The sequence below is a fragment of the Triplophysa dalaica genome, chromosome 9, assembly GCF_015846415.1.
Source record: "Triplophysa dalaica isolate WHDGS20190420 chromosome 9, ASM1584641v1, whole genome shotgun sequence".
Taxonomy (NCBI): domain Eukaryota; kingdom Metazoa; phylum Chordata; class Actinopteri; order Cypriniformes; family Nemacheilidae; genus Triplophysa; species Triplophysa dalaica.
In genome coordinates this window covers 9,971,127-9,990,694 of record NC_079550.1, presented here as the reverse complement: position 1 = coordinate 9,990,694, position 19,568 = coordinate 9,971,127, and the positions used below count along the sequence as shown (strand labels likewise).

Genomic DNA, 19,568 nt, shown 5'->3' with positions numbered 1-19,568 from the left:
GACTATTTGCATGCGCCGTTAATGCGTTTCCAACTGCTCACCCTCTCCACGAACACATACGACTGTCCCTGGTGCGTGAATGAATAGCACTTTTATGTTTCATCTAAATTCAGGGCAAAGAGTAAAGCGTTTTACGAATGCATCGTTTTTATTCTTTTTGAAGTAATACGTAGGCCTAGTGTTTCTTTTTCATTTCGGGGAATCTGTGTCCTGACTAACTTACTTGTGGGTACATTTTGACCCGGGTGTAGAGGTGTTAATGTGGTCCATCTCTTTCTGGAGCATGAGAGAATGCTCTGTGTGTTTCTTGTTACGCTCTACAACACACACCGCTTTCAAAACAAGGCTGAGGCGTTACTTTCTGGATAAACATTTTTTACTGTTTGTTATTATCTGTTGTTAATGGTTAAAAAAAGCCATGAGAAAAAGACAGTGTCAAAACCCATGTTCATGTTGCCCACTGATTGGGAGATGACCAACGCGTACACGCATAAAGCTCTCCAATAAACCAAGCAAATATAAATAAATAAATCACAGTAAAATATTACAATACAACTATAAATATGTGACCCTGGATCACAAAACCAGCAAGTTGCAAGGGAACATTTTTAGGAAAAGACAAAAATACATTGTATGGGTCAAAATGATAGGTTTTTCTTTTATGCCATAAATCATTAGGATATTAAGTAAAGATCATGTTTCATGAAGATATTTTGTAAATTCCCTACCTTAAATATACAAAACTTTATTTTTGTGACTGGATGGCCTGTCACAGTGCCCCTCATTAACAACTTCAAAGGCCATTTTCTTAATATTTTCATTTTTTTTCACTCTCTGATTCCTAAGTTTTAAACGGTTGTATCTCAGCCAGATATTGTCCTATTCTAACAACTCATACATCACTAAAAAATCTATTTATTCAGTTTTCAGATTATGTAATAATCTCAATTTCGAAAAATTGACCCATTAGACTGGTTTTGTTGTCCAGGGTCACATATAAAAAAATGAAATTTAGTGTAGCATTTTCATAATAAAATATATAAAATGTTTTTTGTGTGTAATTAAAGGGGTTTGTATCTTATTTGTGAAATGTAAAACGTTACGTGACTCTACCTTCAATCAAAGCTTTTGCACATTTGCAGTGAATACATTTATCACAATCACGTTCATAATGACGTTCCTTTAAGGCTTTTAATGTTTGGTGTATATATACATACTTAACCAACTTAATATGAAGAGTTTGGTTCCAAAATAAGAACTCCGTGTTTTGGTTTAAGCAATAATAACTCAAGAAATACATCTAACTAACAAAATAAAACACAATAAAAACATGATGACATAATTAAAAGTATTTTCTTAAGACGGACTTATATCACGTTGCAACCAAACTCTTCATATATAATCAATTCTATATAAGATGTGAAAATGTATTGATTGAGATCAGACTATTTTATGGATCGTGTCAGCAACTTAAAATTTAGTGACTTCTGTTAACGTCAAAATGATTCTTAACGAAATTCTTATTTAAACTTTTTATGCTTTAACAATATTATTATTATTATTATTACAGCCATGCAAAAAAGGCCCCAAAGTCCAAAGTTCTCGAAAGTTGTGCTGATAACAGAGGCAAATAAAAACATGCAGCTCCAGTGTGTAAACACGCTGTACCTGAGCGTCAGTCAATGTGGCCTCGGACTGGTTGCTCATTTGCATAAAGGCCTTCAGCAGCCGCCCACTCATTACCATATTTTTTATTGCCTGCCCTCTTGAAGCATCATGGCAAGTTATATCATTCAGTCCGACAGGGAAGTGGCCTAACTTCTGGAAGCAGGTGTCTTCAGAGAAACTCTTTGGAGGCGTGAGGAGGGGGAATTTGACATACTGTATTTCCCACTGTACCTCCTTACGTACACATTTAGATGTTTGCAAAAATGGTTTCCAAGTTAACTTCTTTGCAGCAAGAGCTTTTGAGCGCCTTATTGGACTCCGGAGTTACCAAAGATGTGCTTCTTCAAGCTTTGGAGGACCTGGATCCAAGCCCGAGCGGTTATGGAGTTAAACTGGATAGTCTTCAGATGTCTCCCTCCAGTTCCAAACTCAATGGGAGTGATACGGATTCAAAGCCGGTTTTTCACACGCTGACCAATGGACACAGTAAAGGAAAGTTATCGGGGGACGAGGGCTCGGAGGACGGGGATGATTACGATACACCGGCAATACTGAAAGAGCTTCAGTCTCAAAATACAGAGGAGGCAGCAGAGCAGAGGGCAGAAATCGAACGAATTTTGGCGTAAGTTTGCTTGATTTGTATATATAATTATCTCAAAAATTATATTCAATTAAAGTGACAGTAGAACTGACATTATACTGATACAAAGTAAAGGCCTGTTGGAAAATAAAAGCTAGGTTAAATTAAATTAAATTAACCTATATTAAAAGACTTATGACTGTAATTTATAAATTTCAAAACTAAGCAAAGTTTTGTAGCCTATCTTAACAGAAACATATAACTTACAAATGTGCTTTTAGTGTCAAGCTCGCTTGACAATTATTAAACTTAAATAGTTCTGCGTAAAATCGTTGAAAGAAAATGATTTTTAGATTTTTTCCTAAATAGATACTGACAAGTGTTTACAAATTTAAATCCACGCGCCAGTGTTTCCTCTTTTCACATTCTAGTTACTAATTATCTACCTGTGATATTTCTTTAGCTTAGAGATACATCAACTAAAGAAGATCTATTTATTATTAACCACCTATGCTCTCTCGAAAGAAAATAAAGCGCGCAGTGTTTTCTAAAATTTAAAGTCTATTGACTTAGTATATAAAATAATTTAACATTTATGTTAAGCTGCCTATAAAAATATAGCAATCATTTTAATTTTATTTATATTATTTCTTTTACAAAATAAAAAAACTGTTATTGGTATTATAAAATGGCTTTCAATTAAAGTGTATTTCAATATTACACAAATTATATAGAATAAACGAGAAATTATTTATTTCTAAAACTCTTACTATAAAATCAGCGTCTCAAAATAAAGCTCAAAATCAAAACTAAAGCACGTGGAGTTGAGTTATTAATTTTATCCTATAAATCATCAACTGAAAGACACACAGTGACGAATGATTAGCGTGAATGGAGATCTAGTTATTCATTGTCGAAAGTTATAAACCAAGTTCGCGTACAGCCTTATGTTTTGTCAGTCTCCAAATCACACAGTCTGGACAGATTTCAACAATAAGTCCTGTGCAGTGTGAGTTTCATCCGAAATGGCCGTGGTAAGAAACTTTTAATGCATCTTAAAACAGGCTGACAGAATACGCTGGAAACTAGAATACGCGATTCGAAAATGCTCTGTCGACATATTTTAAATTAAAATCTAATTGTTATCACTTGAAATATTTAAACATATAGGCAATTGCGATAAAAGCAAATTCGTTTTTTGTGTAACGGAATATTTATTTCTCTATTTCTAACTATTTCAATTGCCTACGTTTCTTCTTTACGTTAATCTTTTCGATTTATCCATAGGCTTATTTGTTTTTTCTTAAATTGTTTATGCAGTTTTTCTAAACCGAATTAAGATTTTTTCTGAATATAAATTTTGTCGGTCGGCGATCTTTGGGCAAAGCGTCCATAATCTGTTGATGCTTTACTGTAGGCCAAATAAAGTAAAGTCCATTATAGAAAGAGGCCAAATAAATACGTTATCAACCTTATTTTGAGGTAACACATGCTTTATTTTATTTAACAAAGGCATAGTGTGAACATTTTAAAAGCTTTAATGAGATTGTATTGGTTAATTAAATTGTTCGTTTCAGCCGTTTTTATTTCAGACGTTCCCCATTAAAGAGAGAAATGCCTAAATATACAAAAACATATAAGAGTAATTAAACTATAACATTTTCATGGCTTTACACTGTCATTGCTGAATATTATACAGCTGTGTTAAAGACAATCAGTTGTCCTTAGCTTGTCCTTTTGTAATTAAATCACAGTAATTGAATTGCGCACCCAATGAAGTCTTTAACCTTTGGAAGTATTTACAACCCATTCACTTCACTGATTAACGATTGTTTATTAGACCTAGAAACAATTGCACGCGCTTACACGGGTTTCAACGTATACCTTATAGAAAGGTGCGGGAAAAAGCAGAGTGTACAATCACTGTTACAAATATAAAAGTACATTTCAGATTTAGATTCAAATAATATTTTTGTTATAAATCGGCTGTTTAAGAAGAGTGTTTTTAATCCCCTTATTTACAGCGAGGACCCTTGGCGCGCCGCCCGAATGATCAAAGGCTACATGCAGCAGCACAATATACCGCAGCGCGAGGTGGTGGATGTGACGGGCCTCAACCAATCGCACCTGTCGCAGCACCTGAATAAAGGCACGCCTATGAAAACGCAGAAGCGCGCGGCACTCTACACCTGGTACGTCAGGAAGCAGCGCGAGATTTTGCTACGTAAGTTAATATTTGTGTTTCTTGCTGCATGTTTTGTGTGACTTATTTATTTCGTGACAGGCTTCCCCTCTACTCTTGAATAATGTGCCTTTGCCCTGACTCAGTGTTTTCCCTACTGGACAGCTGATGAAATGGCATAGGAGCACAAATACATTTTCTAATTTATTAAAACGAACAATTTATTTTAAAATGCAACTTCTTACTTGAAAACTTTATCAATTTATTCATAATTTCATTATTCATTTTGAATGTATGTGTTGTCACACTATAATAATATTCACAGGTAAACTATTATTAAAATCACAAGTAACTTTCTCCTATAGCATATGAATTGCTTCAAACACTAAAATCCCTCTCTTATGTTTCAGAATTCAACCAGGCCACACAAGGCTCCGGTGGCAACATGTCCGACAAAGGCAGTCAGGATCAAGTGCTACTGTTCTTCTCTGAGTATAGTCAGTCCACGCCAAGTATGGTGCAGGCACAAGAAGATGCTAGCCTTGAACCTGCTTGCAAGAAGCTCAGGCGCAACCGTTTCAAATGGGGTCCTGCGTCCCAACAGATCCTCTACCACGCTTATGAAAGACAAAAGAATCCCAGCAAAGAGGAGAGAGAGGCACTGGTGGAGGAATGTAACCGGTAAGGAGAATAAAGTAAAAGCAGCGTTTCTGTAGCTATACATATATGTGTATCTGACTGACAATATTTCTCTTGACCACGTTCAGGGCTGAGTGCATCCAGAGAGGAGTATCTCCATCCAAAGCTCAAGGTCTCGGCTCCAACCTGGTTACAGAGGTGCGAGTCTACAACTGGTTTGCCAACAGGAGAAAAGAAGAAGCGTTTAGGCAGAAGTTGGCTATGGATGCCTACACCGGACCGACGCACAGTCTTAACTCCCTCCTCTCTCACGGTTCTCCTCATCACCCGCAAACCAGTAACTCCCCAACAAGCAAAATGCAAGGTACGAACACATTTATTTCAAGCTTGTGTCTATTATTTGAATGTTTAACAATGATAAACATACAATGCAGCCAATTCTCTTTGGTCCGGATAGTTAGCACAAAGGTCATCATCACCATTCCCTTAGCTGAAGAAGAAGAAGCAGATGACGTAGTTGATGAGATCAGGGAGACAGCAGAGAGCGAAGGCTAGTGATCAATGAGAGTGACAGAGTGAGCAAATGGCATTGTTATTCCCAGCTTTGAAAACACACCGAGAACAATCTGCATTGTACCTGCAATCTCAGCTTCACTGAAGTCAGCATGCAAGACTGAGGCACAAAGACCAGCCACCCTTGGACGGGGTTTAGGGTCAGCCGTGGGTCAGGCGAGCACAAGGCCAGCTCTCGAGACTTACACCTGTAGGGTCAACACAGTTTACTGCAGGCCGGTGTTATCTCACGAATTGTATTTCCAGGAGGATTTATTGACTTAGTTTGATATGGCAAGACTTGGGCACTAAAAGGAACACGCTCTGACTCGGGCTTATTACCTATTGTTGCTCTTTCATGTTTGAGCACCGGAGCGCTGGAGTGCTCTTGTCATGGGTGTGTTGCTTTTCTGTGTGTAAATACGGCGCGCCGATGAGTGGCTTGTATGTTTGCAAGTGGTGGTTCCCTCTGCACACCTGACCAATCAATGACCTCAGGTTGTGTGCGGAAGTTGGTTAGGATGGGAAGCTGCAGGTCTTTGAAGGAGATGGGGGTTAAAGCAATCTCTGTGCTTCTAGTCAAGGGGCTTACAAGGTGTCCCCGCCAGCAGCATCAGCTGTTTTTTGGTGTCTGACAAGAATAGCACAGCAGGTCCTCTCATCGCGTTGCCAGGACACGGCCTGTATTATGCATGCTTAATTGACAATTAAATTCCCTGGCTACTACATCTCCCGAGCCTTTGATAAGGGACTCCCCTCTTCCCTGCTCTCTTTACCCTCCCTCGGCAGGGGAACCTTTTGTCTGCGGCATATTAGAAGACTGTAGTGACTGTAACCGGGGTTCATTTATCTCTGCTGGTCCAGGGGGAGGGGTACAACCAAGCCCCTCTCACCTTTATGGTCTGGGGTAGAGAGGCTGAGGCTGGGCTCTGAGCGGAACAGCAGGAGCTGTCCGCAGAGGTATTGGCTCTTTACCGCCGGACAGGACTGATGAGCTTCTGCTCGAGGTATGGAGGGTGATTCCTGGTCTAACCCTCCCCTTTCAGAAGTTACGTGATACTCTGGTTTTGCTGAAGGGGTCGTGAGCAGGTCACATCAGAGAAAGAGTCTAGTTTTTATTGATTCTGGTTTGGCCTGTTGATAACACACGGGCCGGTGTGCCACTGCTGGAAGGTCAGCTGATATGTGCTTTTGGGGGCTGCCTGTGATCTTGTGTTTGTATTATGATGTTGCTGGGTAAGCAAACCCTTTCCAAAATGTTCTTTGCTTCTAATTCCTCAGACTATGTTGGACAACACCAATCAGATAATTTAGTGCACGTCATGATTTTAAGGAATTTCTTTAAAGGGTCCCCCTCCCAACAGTAAGAAGGTAGAGGACACGGAAGTTCAACTGTCCTTGCTTGGTCTATTGCAGGCCACAGAAGGTCTTAAAGGCTGTGTACGTCCTGCTTAGACCCAGGAGGCCTCTCATATGCGGCAATGCTATAATGGGCACTGCCTGGGGATGAGGAGCGAGGCTTTGATATTACATGTGTCCCAGGGAGAGCTGAACCCTTTAAACCTGCGGAAGTCTACTGCTACCACTCCCCTTAAGAGCTTCCTACCGCCCTTTGCCTTTTTAGCTATGAAGTTTCGTGGTCAATAAGTTTTTCCTTGTTTTTAAGTTTTTATATTAGCTATCCCCAAAACACAATTTTGAGTAATTCAGAAACAGTCTGAATAATCTGACAATATTTTAATCCTCACGTTGTAAATTTCTCCACATATTATAAATGTACAGACATTTTGAAAAACGACTTTACATTTTTTTACATTCTTGGAACAGCCCCTCACTGAAAGTAAAAATTTTACTCCACAAGGTGATAAAGGTCGATAAAAAAATGAAAATTAACACGGGTCATTCACTAGCCTAATAAGAACATAACACAATGTTATGTGTCTTGCTAGCAACAGCAAGGTCATGGCTTAGATTCCTAGGGGATGATTCCACATGAAGGCAATAAATAAATGCATTATTTTAAAATAGATAAACATTGCTTTTTCGTTTAATTAAGGATCCGTTTACACAAATGCTTATTTCACAATTCTCATCGCTTTTATAATGTGTTCTAAGAGGTTGTATTTCAGTTCCTGGTTCCCTAAGAAACCGAACCCTCCTGCTGATCGGCATGGCCCAGACAGTGCAGACCTGAATGATAAACGTGAGAGGAGATCCCCGCAGCCCTAGTGAATGCCTGACGAGATCAGACAATAGCCCGTTCTCCATCTGACACTTTTAGTGGGTGCACGGCTGTAAAGTAAAGACTGTTTATGGTTGCTCCTCCATTGTGTGGCAAGCAAGTCGTAGGTTCGATGGAGTGCTTTATTGTCCCGTCCTGGTGTTTACAAGACGCCTTGGAGAGCTGGCAATGCTGCGGTGTGCATCTGGGGACAAAGTTGTGTCTGCTGTGTTCCCCTGTGCATTGAAACACGGCAGAGAGATCAATTGCTTTCCGTAATATAATTAAGGGGGACTGCTTTTGTGGCGAAGCTATAGACCATTTTGCATTTCTTCAGTCACTCAGCAGTTTGTCTGGTTCTGCATGTTGTAAGTGACAGATTTCTATGGAAAACCTAAAAGAAAGAGACAATTACAAATAAGGCATGTTTTATTTAACCATGACTTAATTTTGCTCGGCATGAAAATATAATATTTGATGGGAGGAGAGAGAGCCCAGCTTAAAAACCATGTCTGACATTAGCGTTAATTGAGTAATGTTTACCTTGTTCATATCAGAGAAGATTGGAATTGGCAAACATCCAATAAAGAGGAAACATGCTGCATTCCTGCAGCTGACAGGTTAGGAGTCCCGGCAAACAAGGTCTAGACTTGAAACTTAAGATTGTCAGAGCAAAATTCACACATAAAACTTTATTTCAACCAGTCGGCCGTCAATGTAGCACAGTTGCTAGACTTCATGTAGACATCGAGATGGCCTTGACAGCGCTGGGGCCCATATCACAGGTGCAGGGGCCCCTGTTTATTTGTTCTGTCTTAACCTGTCTGCGGCCAACAGATACAGACTCGACATAGCTTTAGAGGCGGTCTGGGAAATAACTTTAAATATCAGAGTTCATGATTTAACCATTTGCTTTCTCATTTCCAACCACAGGTGTCAGGTACAGCCAACAGGCTTCCGGCGAAGTCAGTTCTTCCACGACGATCAATCACCATAGCGGCAGCGTAATGGCGACCAGCCAGTCACTGTTGCAGCAGGTCTCTCCGGGGGCCCTGGACCCCAGCCATAGCCTCCTGTCACCTGACGCCAAGATGGTAAGCACACATGGGCACTCCTGGACCTTGATAAGATAACACAGTGTCAGCTCTTGACACAGAAACACAAAGCGGAGCCTGATAGATACTACCTTTACCCAGCGAGCGGTCTGACAAACACAGCATTGTACTTCCCGGCACTAAAACAAGAGGCAGACTGCAGGCCTTGGCCTGAGGCACGCCGCAGGGCTGACGTTAGCAAACGCTGGTAGTGAGAAAGGGGCACGGCCATGGCTGTGCCAACAAACCTGACAAAGAAACATTATGTTTGTATTGATTAAATGCCCCGTCGAGGGAGGAAGACGGGTGGAGTTGTGCTTGTTCAATGTCAGTTGAGTAACAACGGCGTTCAATGAAGTTAAATCAGCTTTTTTTCACCTCCCCCTGCCCTATCTAAATATCAATGTTTGAGTTGGGCGAGATCTCCGTGTACCTTTTGTTTCGGGCCAATTTTCTGTGCATTAATTTTTTCAGGCGTTAGTCTGACGCGGCTAGCTCGCGCCATAGGGTGAATTTATCATGGCTTTATGGTGCGTTTCTGTCAGTTGAAGGATGGAAGTCGACGCAGGAGGAAGGGGGTACGACGTTGGCTTATCTGAGCCGTCAGACGGTTGTCTGAGCATGGCCTCCTCTCATCTCAACTTATTCAAATAAACCCTCTGTGTGTCTCTCAATGCTCCGATACCTTCTTAAGATAAGAGTACAGTCGAGACGGAGGAATCCTAGACATTTTATTGAATGGACCAGTTAGACACTCATTTCCACAATGCACCGAATGGGTGTATTTTGATCTGTAGGTATACTAAGTGCTTTGTTTTCTTCTTAGATCTCTGTATCCGGTGGAGGTCTTCCTCCTGTCAGCACCCTCACCAACATCCACGCATCCCACCACATGCACCATCAGACCTCCAACCTCATAATGCCCCTCTCGGGGGTCATGGCCATCGCACAGAGTGAGTTTTCCGCTATGCCATCGTTCTTGGTTTTGTTTGTCTGTTTCTTTCTCTCAATCTCATTATTCTTGCATCCAGGTTTGAACACATCGCAGGGGCAGACGGTACCCGTCATCAACAGTATAACAGGCAGCCTGGCAGCGCTGCAGCCCATGCAGTTCTCGCAGCAGCTGAACAGCCCACATCAACAGCTCATGCAACAGTCGCCCAGCCACATGTCCCAGCAGCCCTTCATGGCATCCGTCTCACACTCACACAGTCAGTTTATCTCATTTGTTGAAGATCAGTAATTATAATCTGTGATCCGGGATCATGAGATGTGACCTATTTGTGTGTTTTTTTTTTAAAGTGTACACACACAAGCAGGAGCCGCCCCAGTATTCACATTCGTCTAGATTTCCCCCCATGTTGGTTACAGACGCTAACAGCCTCAGTACCCTGAGCTCAATGTCCTCCAGCAAACAGGTCAGTCACCAACAACCCCTAACACAGAAAGAAACTAGAATCAGATGGATTCACCAAAAAAGCTTACTTTGATATCTTTTATCTTTTGTGTGCATTTACAACCGGGAATCATTTGAGAAACAAATGGTTTAACCCTCTTCTGGAGATATTAAGCCATGCATGTGATAATCACAGATTGTAATGACCAACATGTTCATGATATGGTTCACAAATCTTTAAAAAAACAAATCTGCGTAAAAATGTAAGGCAGCTATTGAACTGAAGTTTATAAGTTAAAGTCCAACTTTACAAGTCATTTGAATGTAAATCCAAATGGTATAGAAATGTTTAATCAGTCAAATTAAAAACATTGATAGTTCAACCCAACTTCTTTCTTCTGTGGAACAAAAAAGAATATATTTTGAGAAAAGTTTCAGTGGTTTGGGGTCCATACAATGAAAGTCAATGGTGGCCATTGATGTTTGGCTACCAACGTTCTTCAAAATATCATCCATTTTTGTTCTGCTGGAAAAAGTCATACAGGTTTGAAAAATTTAATTCTATGCTAGGAAAGAATATAAAAGAATCTACGTGGAAACTCGCTTAAGTCTTTTGTGTAGCTGGGTTTGTTGCACATCTGAAGCAATGAGGCGAGCAAACATGTGGAAACTCCTCAGAATTCCTATTTCCTTTGAAGAGCCTGACCAATCAGTCACCCGTGATCCCAGCCTGAGCAAGACCTGATTGATGAAACCTTTCTTTCTTTCTTTCTTTCTTTTTCTCTCTTTACCTTTCTTTTAAAATTCCTCAGGAAAAATAACGGACAGTTATTGTCATGCAATAAGAATAGTAGGAGGCCTAACTTAATATCTCCATTTGCTCCATTTCTCCTCATTGCTCTCCAGATGAATTGAGACATTACACAGATCTCATTTGCGTTCTCATCTGAGGTCAGGAAATGATCCTCACTGTTAATCAAAGCCTTCGTGCTCTTTCGGCTCTCCAGTCGGGGACGGGAGTGTGTCCAGTAATTACACCTCTTCCTCCTTCCCCTGCGCTCTGTGACCACTCTAGCCTGAAATGCAGTGTGCAGTCACTGCTTTCGCACGCCCAATTTCCCACGCTGCCGCATTACTTAAAGATCAGACCTGGTGGCTTGAACATCCTGCCAGCATGCGTTTCACTTATATAATAAACCTCTCATCATTTTTTTCTGTGATTCTGAATAGTTTGAATACGTCTCAAACATTTTACTTGTTAACCGTTGTTAAAACTCTGCATTCAATTTAACCTTACAATGGTTCAGTTGAATGCATTTAGCTATCTCAGGTATGTGATTCCTCACCCCCCATCCTAAAAGAGCAATTTCAAGCTCTCCCAGGCTCTTATCAGCGCATTGTATTTGGACTGGGCGGTGCAGTCGTGGGCGATGGGGGACATTACAAACTACGTTCTGGCTTTATAGCCCTCCTGTTTGCCAAGGTATCCCACCCACCCCAACCACAAAAACTACTCCACTCAGAGACCTACATCTAATGAGTATAGTCTGAACAGCTGCTCGGCACCTTTATCAGGTGAGGCTGTTTGTCGGCCAGCGGGTCACCACAGGGTCACCTGCCTCCCGCTCTCCAAAAAAAAGGAAAAGGACGAAAAGCGCAAACAGTACAAAAAGGCCGGTATCAATTGAGGGAAAAGCAAGGGGATTATGGAAAGGAAGATGAGGGATATATTTGGTCAGGTGTGGTTGTGGTCTGGAGATGATAATTCTTTTCGCGCCTTAGAAAATCCCAATCTGTGCATTCACCCATTTCACCGTTTCTTCTTTTATTTTTTTGCAGTGTCCACTACAGGCCTGGTGAGCTTGTGCATGACTTCCCGATGCCTAGCAACAGGAGCGCATCCTTTCCATTCCCCCTCATCACACCCGTATCTATGGCAACCCATAATACGCACTAACGGGGCACTGGACGATGTGTTAGTCAATAAACTATGGACTGAGGTGGGAGTTATCTGTGCTGCGAGAACACCAAGAACCAGACTGACAGGTTGTTTTGTTCAATCGTCAAGTGTGAAGACTTTGGTCCTTTGATCAACAAGGAATGATGCCATTTAATGCTCAAACTACAGTGACAGTATTTTATTTCCCATCGTAATGGAAAAAAAACATTCCCAAAAAGGTCTTTGAAGAACAAATGGATAGGAAATAACGTGGTTAAATTAAGCTCCAAAAACTCAAGAGCGCTGCGATGGAAAAGCCCAACGAATTCAAGGTTGTTTTCCTCGGACAGTTCCTCGGACAGGACCACAACACAAGTTGGTGTTTTTCTGAATGTGCTTGGTGAAAACCTTCTAATTGAACAGTGGATTCAATGACAATCAGCAGATGATGCAACCATGGGGTTTATAAAGGAGTCTTCCATAGTGTATAGACAACGTTCTGTACAGTTGGATGTAAATAGAAACGATTATTATATCATTATTATTTCTTTTGTCTGAAGGATGTACATATTTGAAAGTCCACATTTGTTGTTTTCACAATTTGTCTTGTTGAAAAAATGTAAACTGTGATTCAGGATGTGACAATCTTTGGAAATGTAGGACTATGCAATGTGTCGGAGAACGCAGTTTAGATTTGCGGTTATATTTTGACACTGAAACTTAACTGAAGAAACAAACCTTAAATGCAACAAAGTGAGAGAATATAGCTGAGTGTATAGATATATCTCTCTCAGTGACTTTTTTATTAGACAGATTTAAAAAGAACGGCTTTTCTGTGCCAGCATTTAGATGGTGAAATTTCATGGTATGACCAAACCTTTAGCTAGGTTATATCGATTAACTAAGAGAGACGGTCGATCAGGGAAACAGATAACTCGTTCCTCATTCACCCTTTGTAGAAATGGTGGTGAATAATGACTTGCTGTTGTAATCTAAATATTGGCCTACAATTTAGCCTTCATTGTCATGGGATGTTAGGACTATGTAGTGCAATAGAACACAGCATCCTGTTGAAATGGTGTGTTGTGGCAGCATTACTTATATTATCAGTTGGGAAATGTGATAGGATGTTGTTTTACCTGCTCACACAACTCGCCTTGTTTTCTGTGCATTTTTATATGTACATCCATGAAATTTAAACTGTGTGTCAACTTAAATCGTCTTTTCGAAAAACCGAAGAAACAATTTTTAGTCCCATCTGAGAGTTGAATACTTTTCAAAAGGTCACTTCTGTGTTTTAATGGTGTAATGTTGACTATGAACCCACTGCCACTCGAACTGTGATTACAGTGCTGTTTTCTGCTGGATTTATTCAAAATGTGATTCTATCCGCATTGTATTATTTTTGTATAGAATGAAATCAATCTTTTAATCACTATTTATGCCTTACAGAAAAAAGTAAAGTTTTTCTTCAAGATTAAAATGAATGGCGTGTTTGTTTTCTCTGGTTTATTTTATGAAGGCTTTTCACACTAGAAATTGAGCTGTGGTTCTCCAGGGAAGGATTTCTCAAAATTACAGGTTTGACAAATAAAGATTATGTCAACCTAGGGTTGATGTGGAATTAAGGGGTTAGGTGTGAAAAGCCCTGTTCATCATGGTGTAGATAGAGGAGTATAGTGGAGAAAATTAGGTCATGTGTAATATTACTTACAAGATAATATACCATATTTTATGATATATCCATTCATAAAATGATATATCTGAGTTTTGCAATGTTGTTTTGCCTTATATGGACATTGTAAAAAAAATACATTGCTGTCAGAAAATTTCCAGTACTTTTTTTTATTTTACGAATATTTCCACTAATTCTAAAATACAATTGTAAAAATGAGTACGGTAAATTTCTTCATATTAATACAGTAGCCTACATGCCCTATTTTTACGTATTTTTCCTTATGGTTTTCATTTCCCCTGCAGCCCCTCCTTCATCCCACAAGCATTATTTGTGTAAGTTATCTGATTTACTGAAACCTCATACAGAAAGTACACTGTGTGTTTCATTACATGTGTGTGAGGGTTGGTGTGCTTGGTAATGGTATTGTTGTCTGAAATTTAATATGTAAACCTTTATAACACAGAACTTCTGCAGTGATCAAACTACATATACTTTTTAAAAGTAATTTTAATTGATTAGCTTTATTCACAACACAGATTTTATCATGCAATTTAAGGGATATTTTTATCAAAATAACCTCATCTTCATCATCATTACAACCTGTGAGATTTTCTTCCCTGCATCAGATTTAGCAGAACGCATGTGTTCTCTAGACAGTGGAGGATGGTGTTCAGGGGCTGTCAGACTCCTAAAAACACAATATACATAGTCCATATTACTTATGTACTTTATTTTAAATTTCTGTAGGCATTTGATATCTTTGTGTGAGAGAGGAAGGGGGTTGCATGTTTGGAAGAAGACCTCCCTGCTTTTTTATTTTCCTCCTACGTGCCTGAAACAACATTTTTTTAAATTTCCCTTATAAGCTAACTAAGTTTGGAGGATGAGAACATGTTCTTGATAGAAACAAAACTTAATACCACAAAGTGTAAAATTGTCTTCAGGGAGCTGTGTTTTCCCAGCACACTCTTTGACCCTACAGCAAAAAGGGGTTGTTCTAACTATAACGTCATAAAGATACTTTACTGTATTCATTTTACATGAACCTATGTTTTATAGAAAAACTATGTATGCTTAATTTATATTATCTGTCGGAGCCGATAGCCTAGCAGCCAGTCCTTTGACATGTGGCGCGGTTGCGCATCGGGCGACCCGAGTTCGAATCACGTCTCGTGGTCCTTCCCCGAACCCACCCCCATCTCTCTCCCACTTCGCTTCCTGTCCTCTCTGCCACTAAACTATACAATTAAAGGCAAAACACCAAAAACAAATAATTAAAAAAAAGTTTAAATATCTAAAAACATTGATCATAATTGTTATCTTTTATTGCAGGGAAAACTAGAAAATAGATATTCTTAGTAATAAAATCTTGCTATTAACCAGTGACTTTTCCTAACACAGCTGTGGCCATCATGCACTTATTGTTATGTGACTTTAAAACTTTGTTCTTGGTTTTTTTGTCTTTAGTTGAATGTGCCTTAAAGACACTCATACAGTTATGAAAGAGAGCGCCCTGCTGGGTATACACTTGTAACCCAATGATGTCGCCCTGTTTGGTTATCAATGAGGCCTTTGATTTTGCACCCAGGGAGCCACTAAAGATCTTACTGCCGGTCTCCTTTACTGCGCTTCCCTGAAAAGAGAAGAGCTTCAGAGAGAGAGAGAGAGAGAAATAGAGAGAGAGGGAGAGAAAGAAAGAGAGAGAGAGCAATGCTTTTTAGCATTCTTTGTAGGTGCTGTGTTAACAATGTAGCCAACAACAATGATTACAACTATTGTTTTCGGTCAATTCAAGGAAAACTCAGACAGAGCTGTAAATGTTGGCCTGCAAGTCATGTTTTTTAACAAACCTAATTGTAAAGACACAATAAGGTGCTAATATTGGGTAAATTACTGGCAGAAAAGGATGCTTCAAATAATTTGGTTAGTGGTAGGGGATCACAGAATTTTCTTATTTTATCAGATTCTGCTTTGATTCTTATTTTTTTTTACTTGTAGGCTATACCAAGTAACCCAAAATATTTCATCAAAACCTGTTTACCTGAAACTGGTGAAATTACTTTACATATTATGTATAGCCTATAATCTATCATGTTCGGGAAAAATGTAGGTCAATGTCCATTAAAAAAGAAAACAATTACAAAATTTTGATATTTTGTAAAAAAAATCTGTTAACTATAACCTTTATTTGATAGTGCCACATGTTTGTTGTAACATGCAACAGGCACAGTAGGCAACGACTGGACCTTTCCTTCCATACATGAGCCGGAGGTCAACACGAGAGCAAGCCTGACACACAGAGAACAGAGAGAAGGGACAAAGGGACAGAAAATGGAAGTTACAAACTGAATGTAGCTGTGTGTTTAGTGGTCAGAGGAGAATGGGCACTACATCAACTCCAGCTGAGCCCCAAAGGGTTTTAATGGGCAAAAGAGCCCAGCAGGGGTCAGAGGTCAGGAGGCCAATCTCTGCCAGGCCTAATTGGTAACACTGTTTCAAACTGAGATCAAAATTAACCTTTGAAGTTTCATTTAACATACAGTTTTGATTTATTGTGTTTTTCATAACATCCCTATGGAATATCATAGTGTGCATGTATGCACTTATTTTTCTATGTACAGTCTATGTAACTGTCAACATAGTATATCATTTAATATATCATCAGCGTCTTTCCTATGTCTCGGATGCCCAAATTGGCTGTTTTTGAGGAAATAGATAAACGTAACCGTACTTTTAAAAGATTAAATACTGTGTCATCAAAATTGACAAAAACGTTTTAATTATTTTTATTGATTTGATATTTGCAAAACCCAGCAACAAACATAAAGGACATATAATAATGTATTCTGGCAAAAAAATCTCAATCCCAAAATAAAGAGATTAATTGTTAAAAAAACAGTAGCAAAACATTTAGAAATATATAATTATTAGATGTCAATATATTTCAATATTCCAATATATTGTGAAATGCATATTAAGGAATAGACTGTTTTTATATATTAAAAAATAAGAGCACTTGGTTACAGTATATAAAAATAAATATGTATTGGATTATATTTGCATATTATATCAGCACATTCCCATTTATTTTTGTTTCATAAAAGTGATACTGGCTGATAATGTCAATATTTGCACAGTTTGTTGATGGGAAAAGTGTATAAAATATGAACATAATTCATTGCATGTTAAGTCTTTTAAAAAAAAGCGTAACTCCAACTCTGAAAAGTGCATTCACACAGTCCATAAATTTCAATGGCGATATCCAAAACATGCCAATTACAAACAAACAAGCCATAAACAGTTTATTTGCTTGCCAGACTGACAGCAGCTGGTAGGCTTGAAATCAGGGGTAGCACAGAGAAATAAAAATGTCATTATTAATCATTCACTGTTCCAGATCTAGCCATGTTCTGCAATCATCCTCAGATGAGAAATGGTCCACTGTGCGCAAACAGACATGTTCATGACCCCACGGCTTCTGTAACAGTATTTATCGTTACTTCTGTGGTCCTTCCGTAATTTATTGATCGACACAGACCCACAGAGTGGATGGTGGAATCTGAATAGATCCATTCAGGCTTTGTGTTCAAATGGGCTTTTTATACTAATCGTACTGTAAAAAGGGAATCCTGACAGATAGCAGTCACCACACTGATGCTGTCGTGGATGCCGGTGAGCTCTGCAGTGATTTATGGTGATTGGTGAGATGCTCAGAGTCAGATGTGGGTTAATGTTCAGCTGGGTCTCAGGACCACTGCTGGAACCTGCCTGCATTCATATCAGCTGGCCTCAAGCTAAACCCATCGCTCTCAGTGGGGAAACAGCGTCCTTCATGGCTTCTGAATGGATCCTAATGGTTATGTAAGGTGGCTATTCAAAGGGCTGAATAGGCTTGGGTAGGAAGGTAATATCAATCTTGTCCAGTGTAAAAACACACTCATGACACTATCGCGTATCATGATAATATTATTTAATGCACATTTGTCTACTGTATGGATGTGTTTTTTTACTTCTATGAATTATAAATGAATAAAAAAAAAGTCTATTTTAGAATAAAGATTTAAAAACACATTACGCAATTTGACAAAAATAGAAAAACAGCTTGTCTTGGCTAAGTGGCATGTATTTTAGTGTGACCTTTTCTCAGACTTAAGCAAGGAACCCAACCCTTTAAAACCTAAATGAAATAAAAATTAATTTCTATTTCAAATCTGATGACTTCAGAACAGTTTCCCAACAAAGTTTAGGATGTGCCTAATTCCAAGAGAGGTCACACACCAAATACTTGTTGAAGCTATTTTATTGTATCTGTTTGTATAAAGAGACAGAAAAGTGTCAATAAATAACATAAAGCAACAAGGCTGCTGGCGGCCGAAGACTTTTGCAAGATAGTATATATGGGTAGTTGACAAATATACTGTATGTGTCCTATGGTGTTACACCACATAAAAAAACACTAAAGAAACATTTCTCTTATGCTACTGTATATAATACAAATAAATATGAATAATATGAATTCATTTTAAATTATTAACAGCTAGTTTTTTTTCTTGGTCACATCATAGGACACATCTACGCTTTGTCAACTACCCATTTAGGGCCTAGGATACATACATTGAAGCTTTTAAATTTAACTTTTACGAGTTTTTGTATATGTGACCGAGGACAACAAAACCAGTTTTATGGGCACATTTTTCGAAATTGAAATTTTTACATAATCTGAGAGCTGAATAAATACCGTATGAGTTGTTAGAATATGACAATATCTGGCTGAGATACAACCGTTTAAAACTCAGGAATATGAGAGTGCAAAAAAATGAAAATATTGAGTAAATTGTCTTTGAAGTTGTTAATCAGAGGCACTGTGACAGGCCATCCAGTCACAAAAATAAAGTTTTTATATGTTTAAGGTAGGAAATGTACAAAATATCTTCATGGAACATGATCTTTACTTACGATCCCAATGATTGTTGGCATAAAAGAAAAATCTATAATTTTCACCCATACAATGTATTTTTGTCTTTTACTAAAAATGTTCCTGTGCTACTTAAGACCTGTTATGTTGTCACATATATGCATTGCACATCTATTTGGATTGAATATATAAATAACATTTTATTTATAGGCTTGACAAACAATAAACCAAATGCCAAAGGTGCACAAACTTCTGATGTGTTCTAGAGATGCTCCAAGCATCTGTCTTTCTACAACTGAAAATGTGTTTATTTGTGTTGATTTCAGCAGATAATTTGAACAAAAAAGAAGGAAATCATTACAATGGCGCCATCTTCTGTTCACTTACTGTAATGGGTGGAGACAGTATTACTAATATAAATGAGCAAATAATTGACGTTAAACGAGACGTACGAGCAGAATAAGAGCCCTAGTCCAAATAAATGCGAAATTACGGTTTCAACTACAAAACATTTAATAATTATCTATTAGTATTGCTCATGCTTATGTTGAAAGAGTTGGTAAATGTCGTGTTAAACTAGTTTTTTCGAACAATCTTAAAACCGTACAATCTTGACGTCATAAACTACGTGACGCATCCGACGCGAGTGACCCCGGAAGTGGCGCTGGTGTTTTCCTTTTAGTGACGTCACTTCATTGAGCCGT

The 19,568-nt window shown here is 38.9% G+C and overlaps 1 protein-coding gene across 2 annotated transcripts; it reads left to right on the top strand.

Annotated features, from left to right (window-relative positions):
* Positions 1 to 1,324: 1,324 nt before the first annotated feature.
* Positions 1,325 to 13,758, top strand: hnf1ba (HNF1 homeobox Ba). Of its 2 annotated transcripts, XM_056757529.1 has the most exons (9): positions 1,334 to 2,290; positions 4,273 to 4,472; positions 4,841 to 5,111; positions 5,198 to 5,433; positions 8,776 to 8,936; positions 9,763 to 9,889; positions 9,968 to 10,147; positions 10,239 to 10,354; positions 12,172 to 13,758. In XM_056757529.1, the coding sequence occupies exons 1-9, from the start codon at positions 1,920 to 1,922 to the stop codon at positions 12,190 to 12,192; spliced, it is 1,683 nt and encodes a 560-aa protein (XP_056613507.1). In that variant the 5' UTR covers positions 1,334 to 1,919; the 3' UTR covers positions 12,193 to 13,758. The 2 variants fall into 2 exon arrangements, with proteins under 2 accessions (XP_056613506.1, XP_056613507.1); XM_056757528.1 differs by having other exon boundaries at positions 1,325 to 2,290; positions 9,763 to 10,147.
* The last annotated feature ends 5,810 nt before the right edge of the window (positions 13,759 to 19,568 follow it).

Excerpts from the sequence above, each read along its gene's own strand:
- hnf1ba (XM_056757528.1), top strand. The coding sequence starts at position 1,920 with ATGTTTGCAAAAATGGTTTCCAAGTTAACTTCTTTGCAGCAAGAGCTT. Across the intron at positions 4,473-4,840 it reads GCAGCGCGAGATTTTGCTAC|AATTCAACCAGGCCACACAA; the intron begins GTAAGTTAATAT and ends CTTATGTTTCAG. Across the intron at positions 5,112-5,197 it reads CTGGTGGAGGAATGTAACCG|GGCTGAGTGCATCCAGAGAG; the intron begins GTAAGGAGAATA and ends GACCACGTTCAG.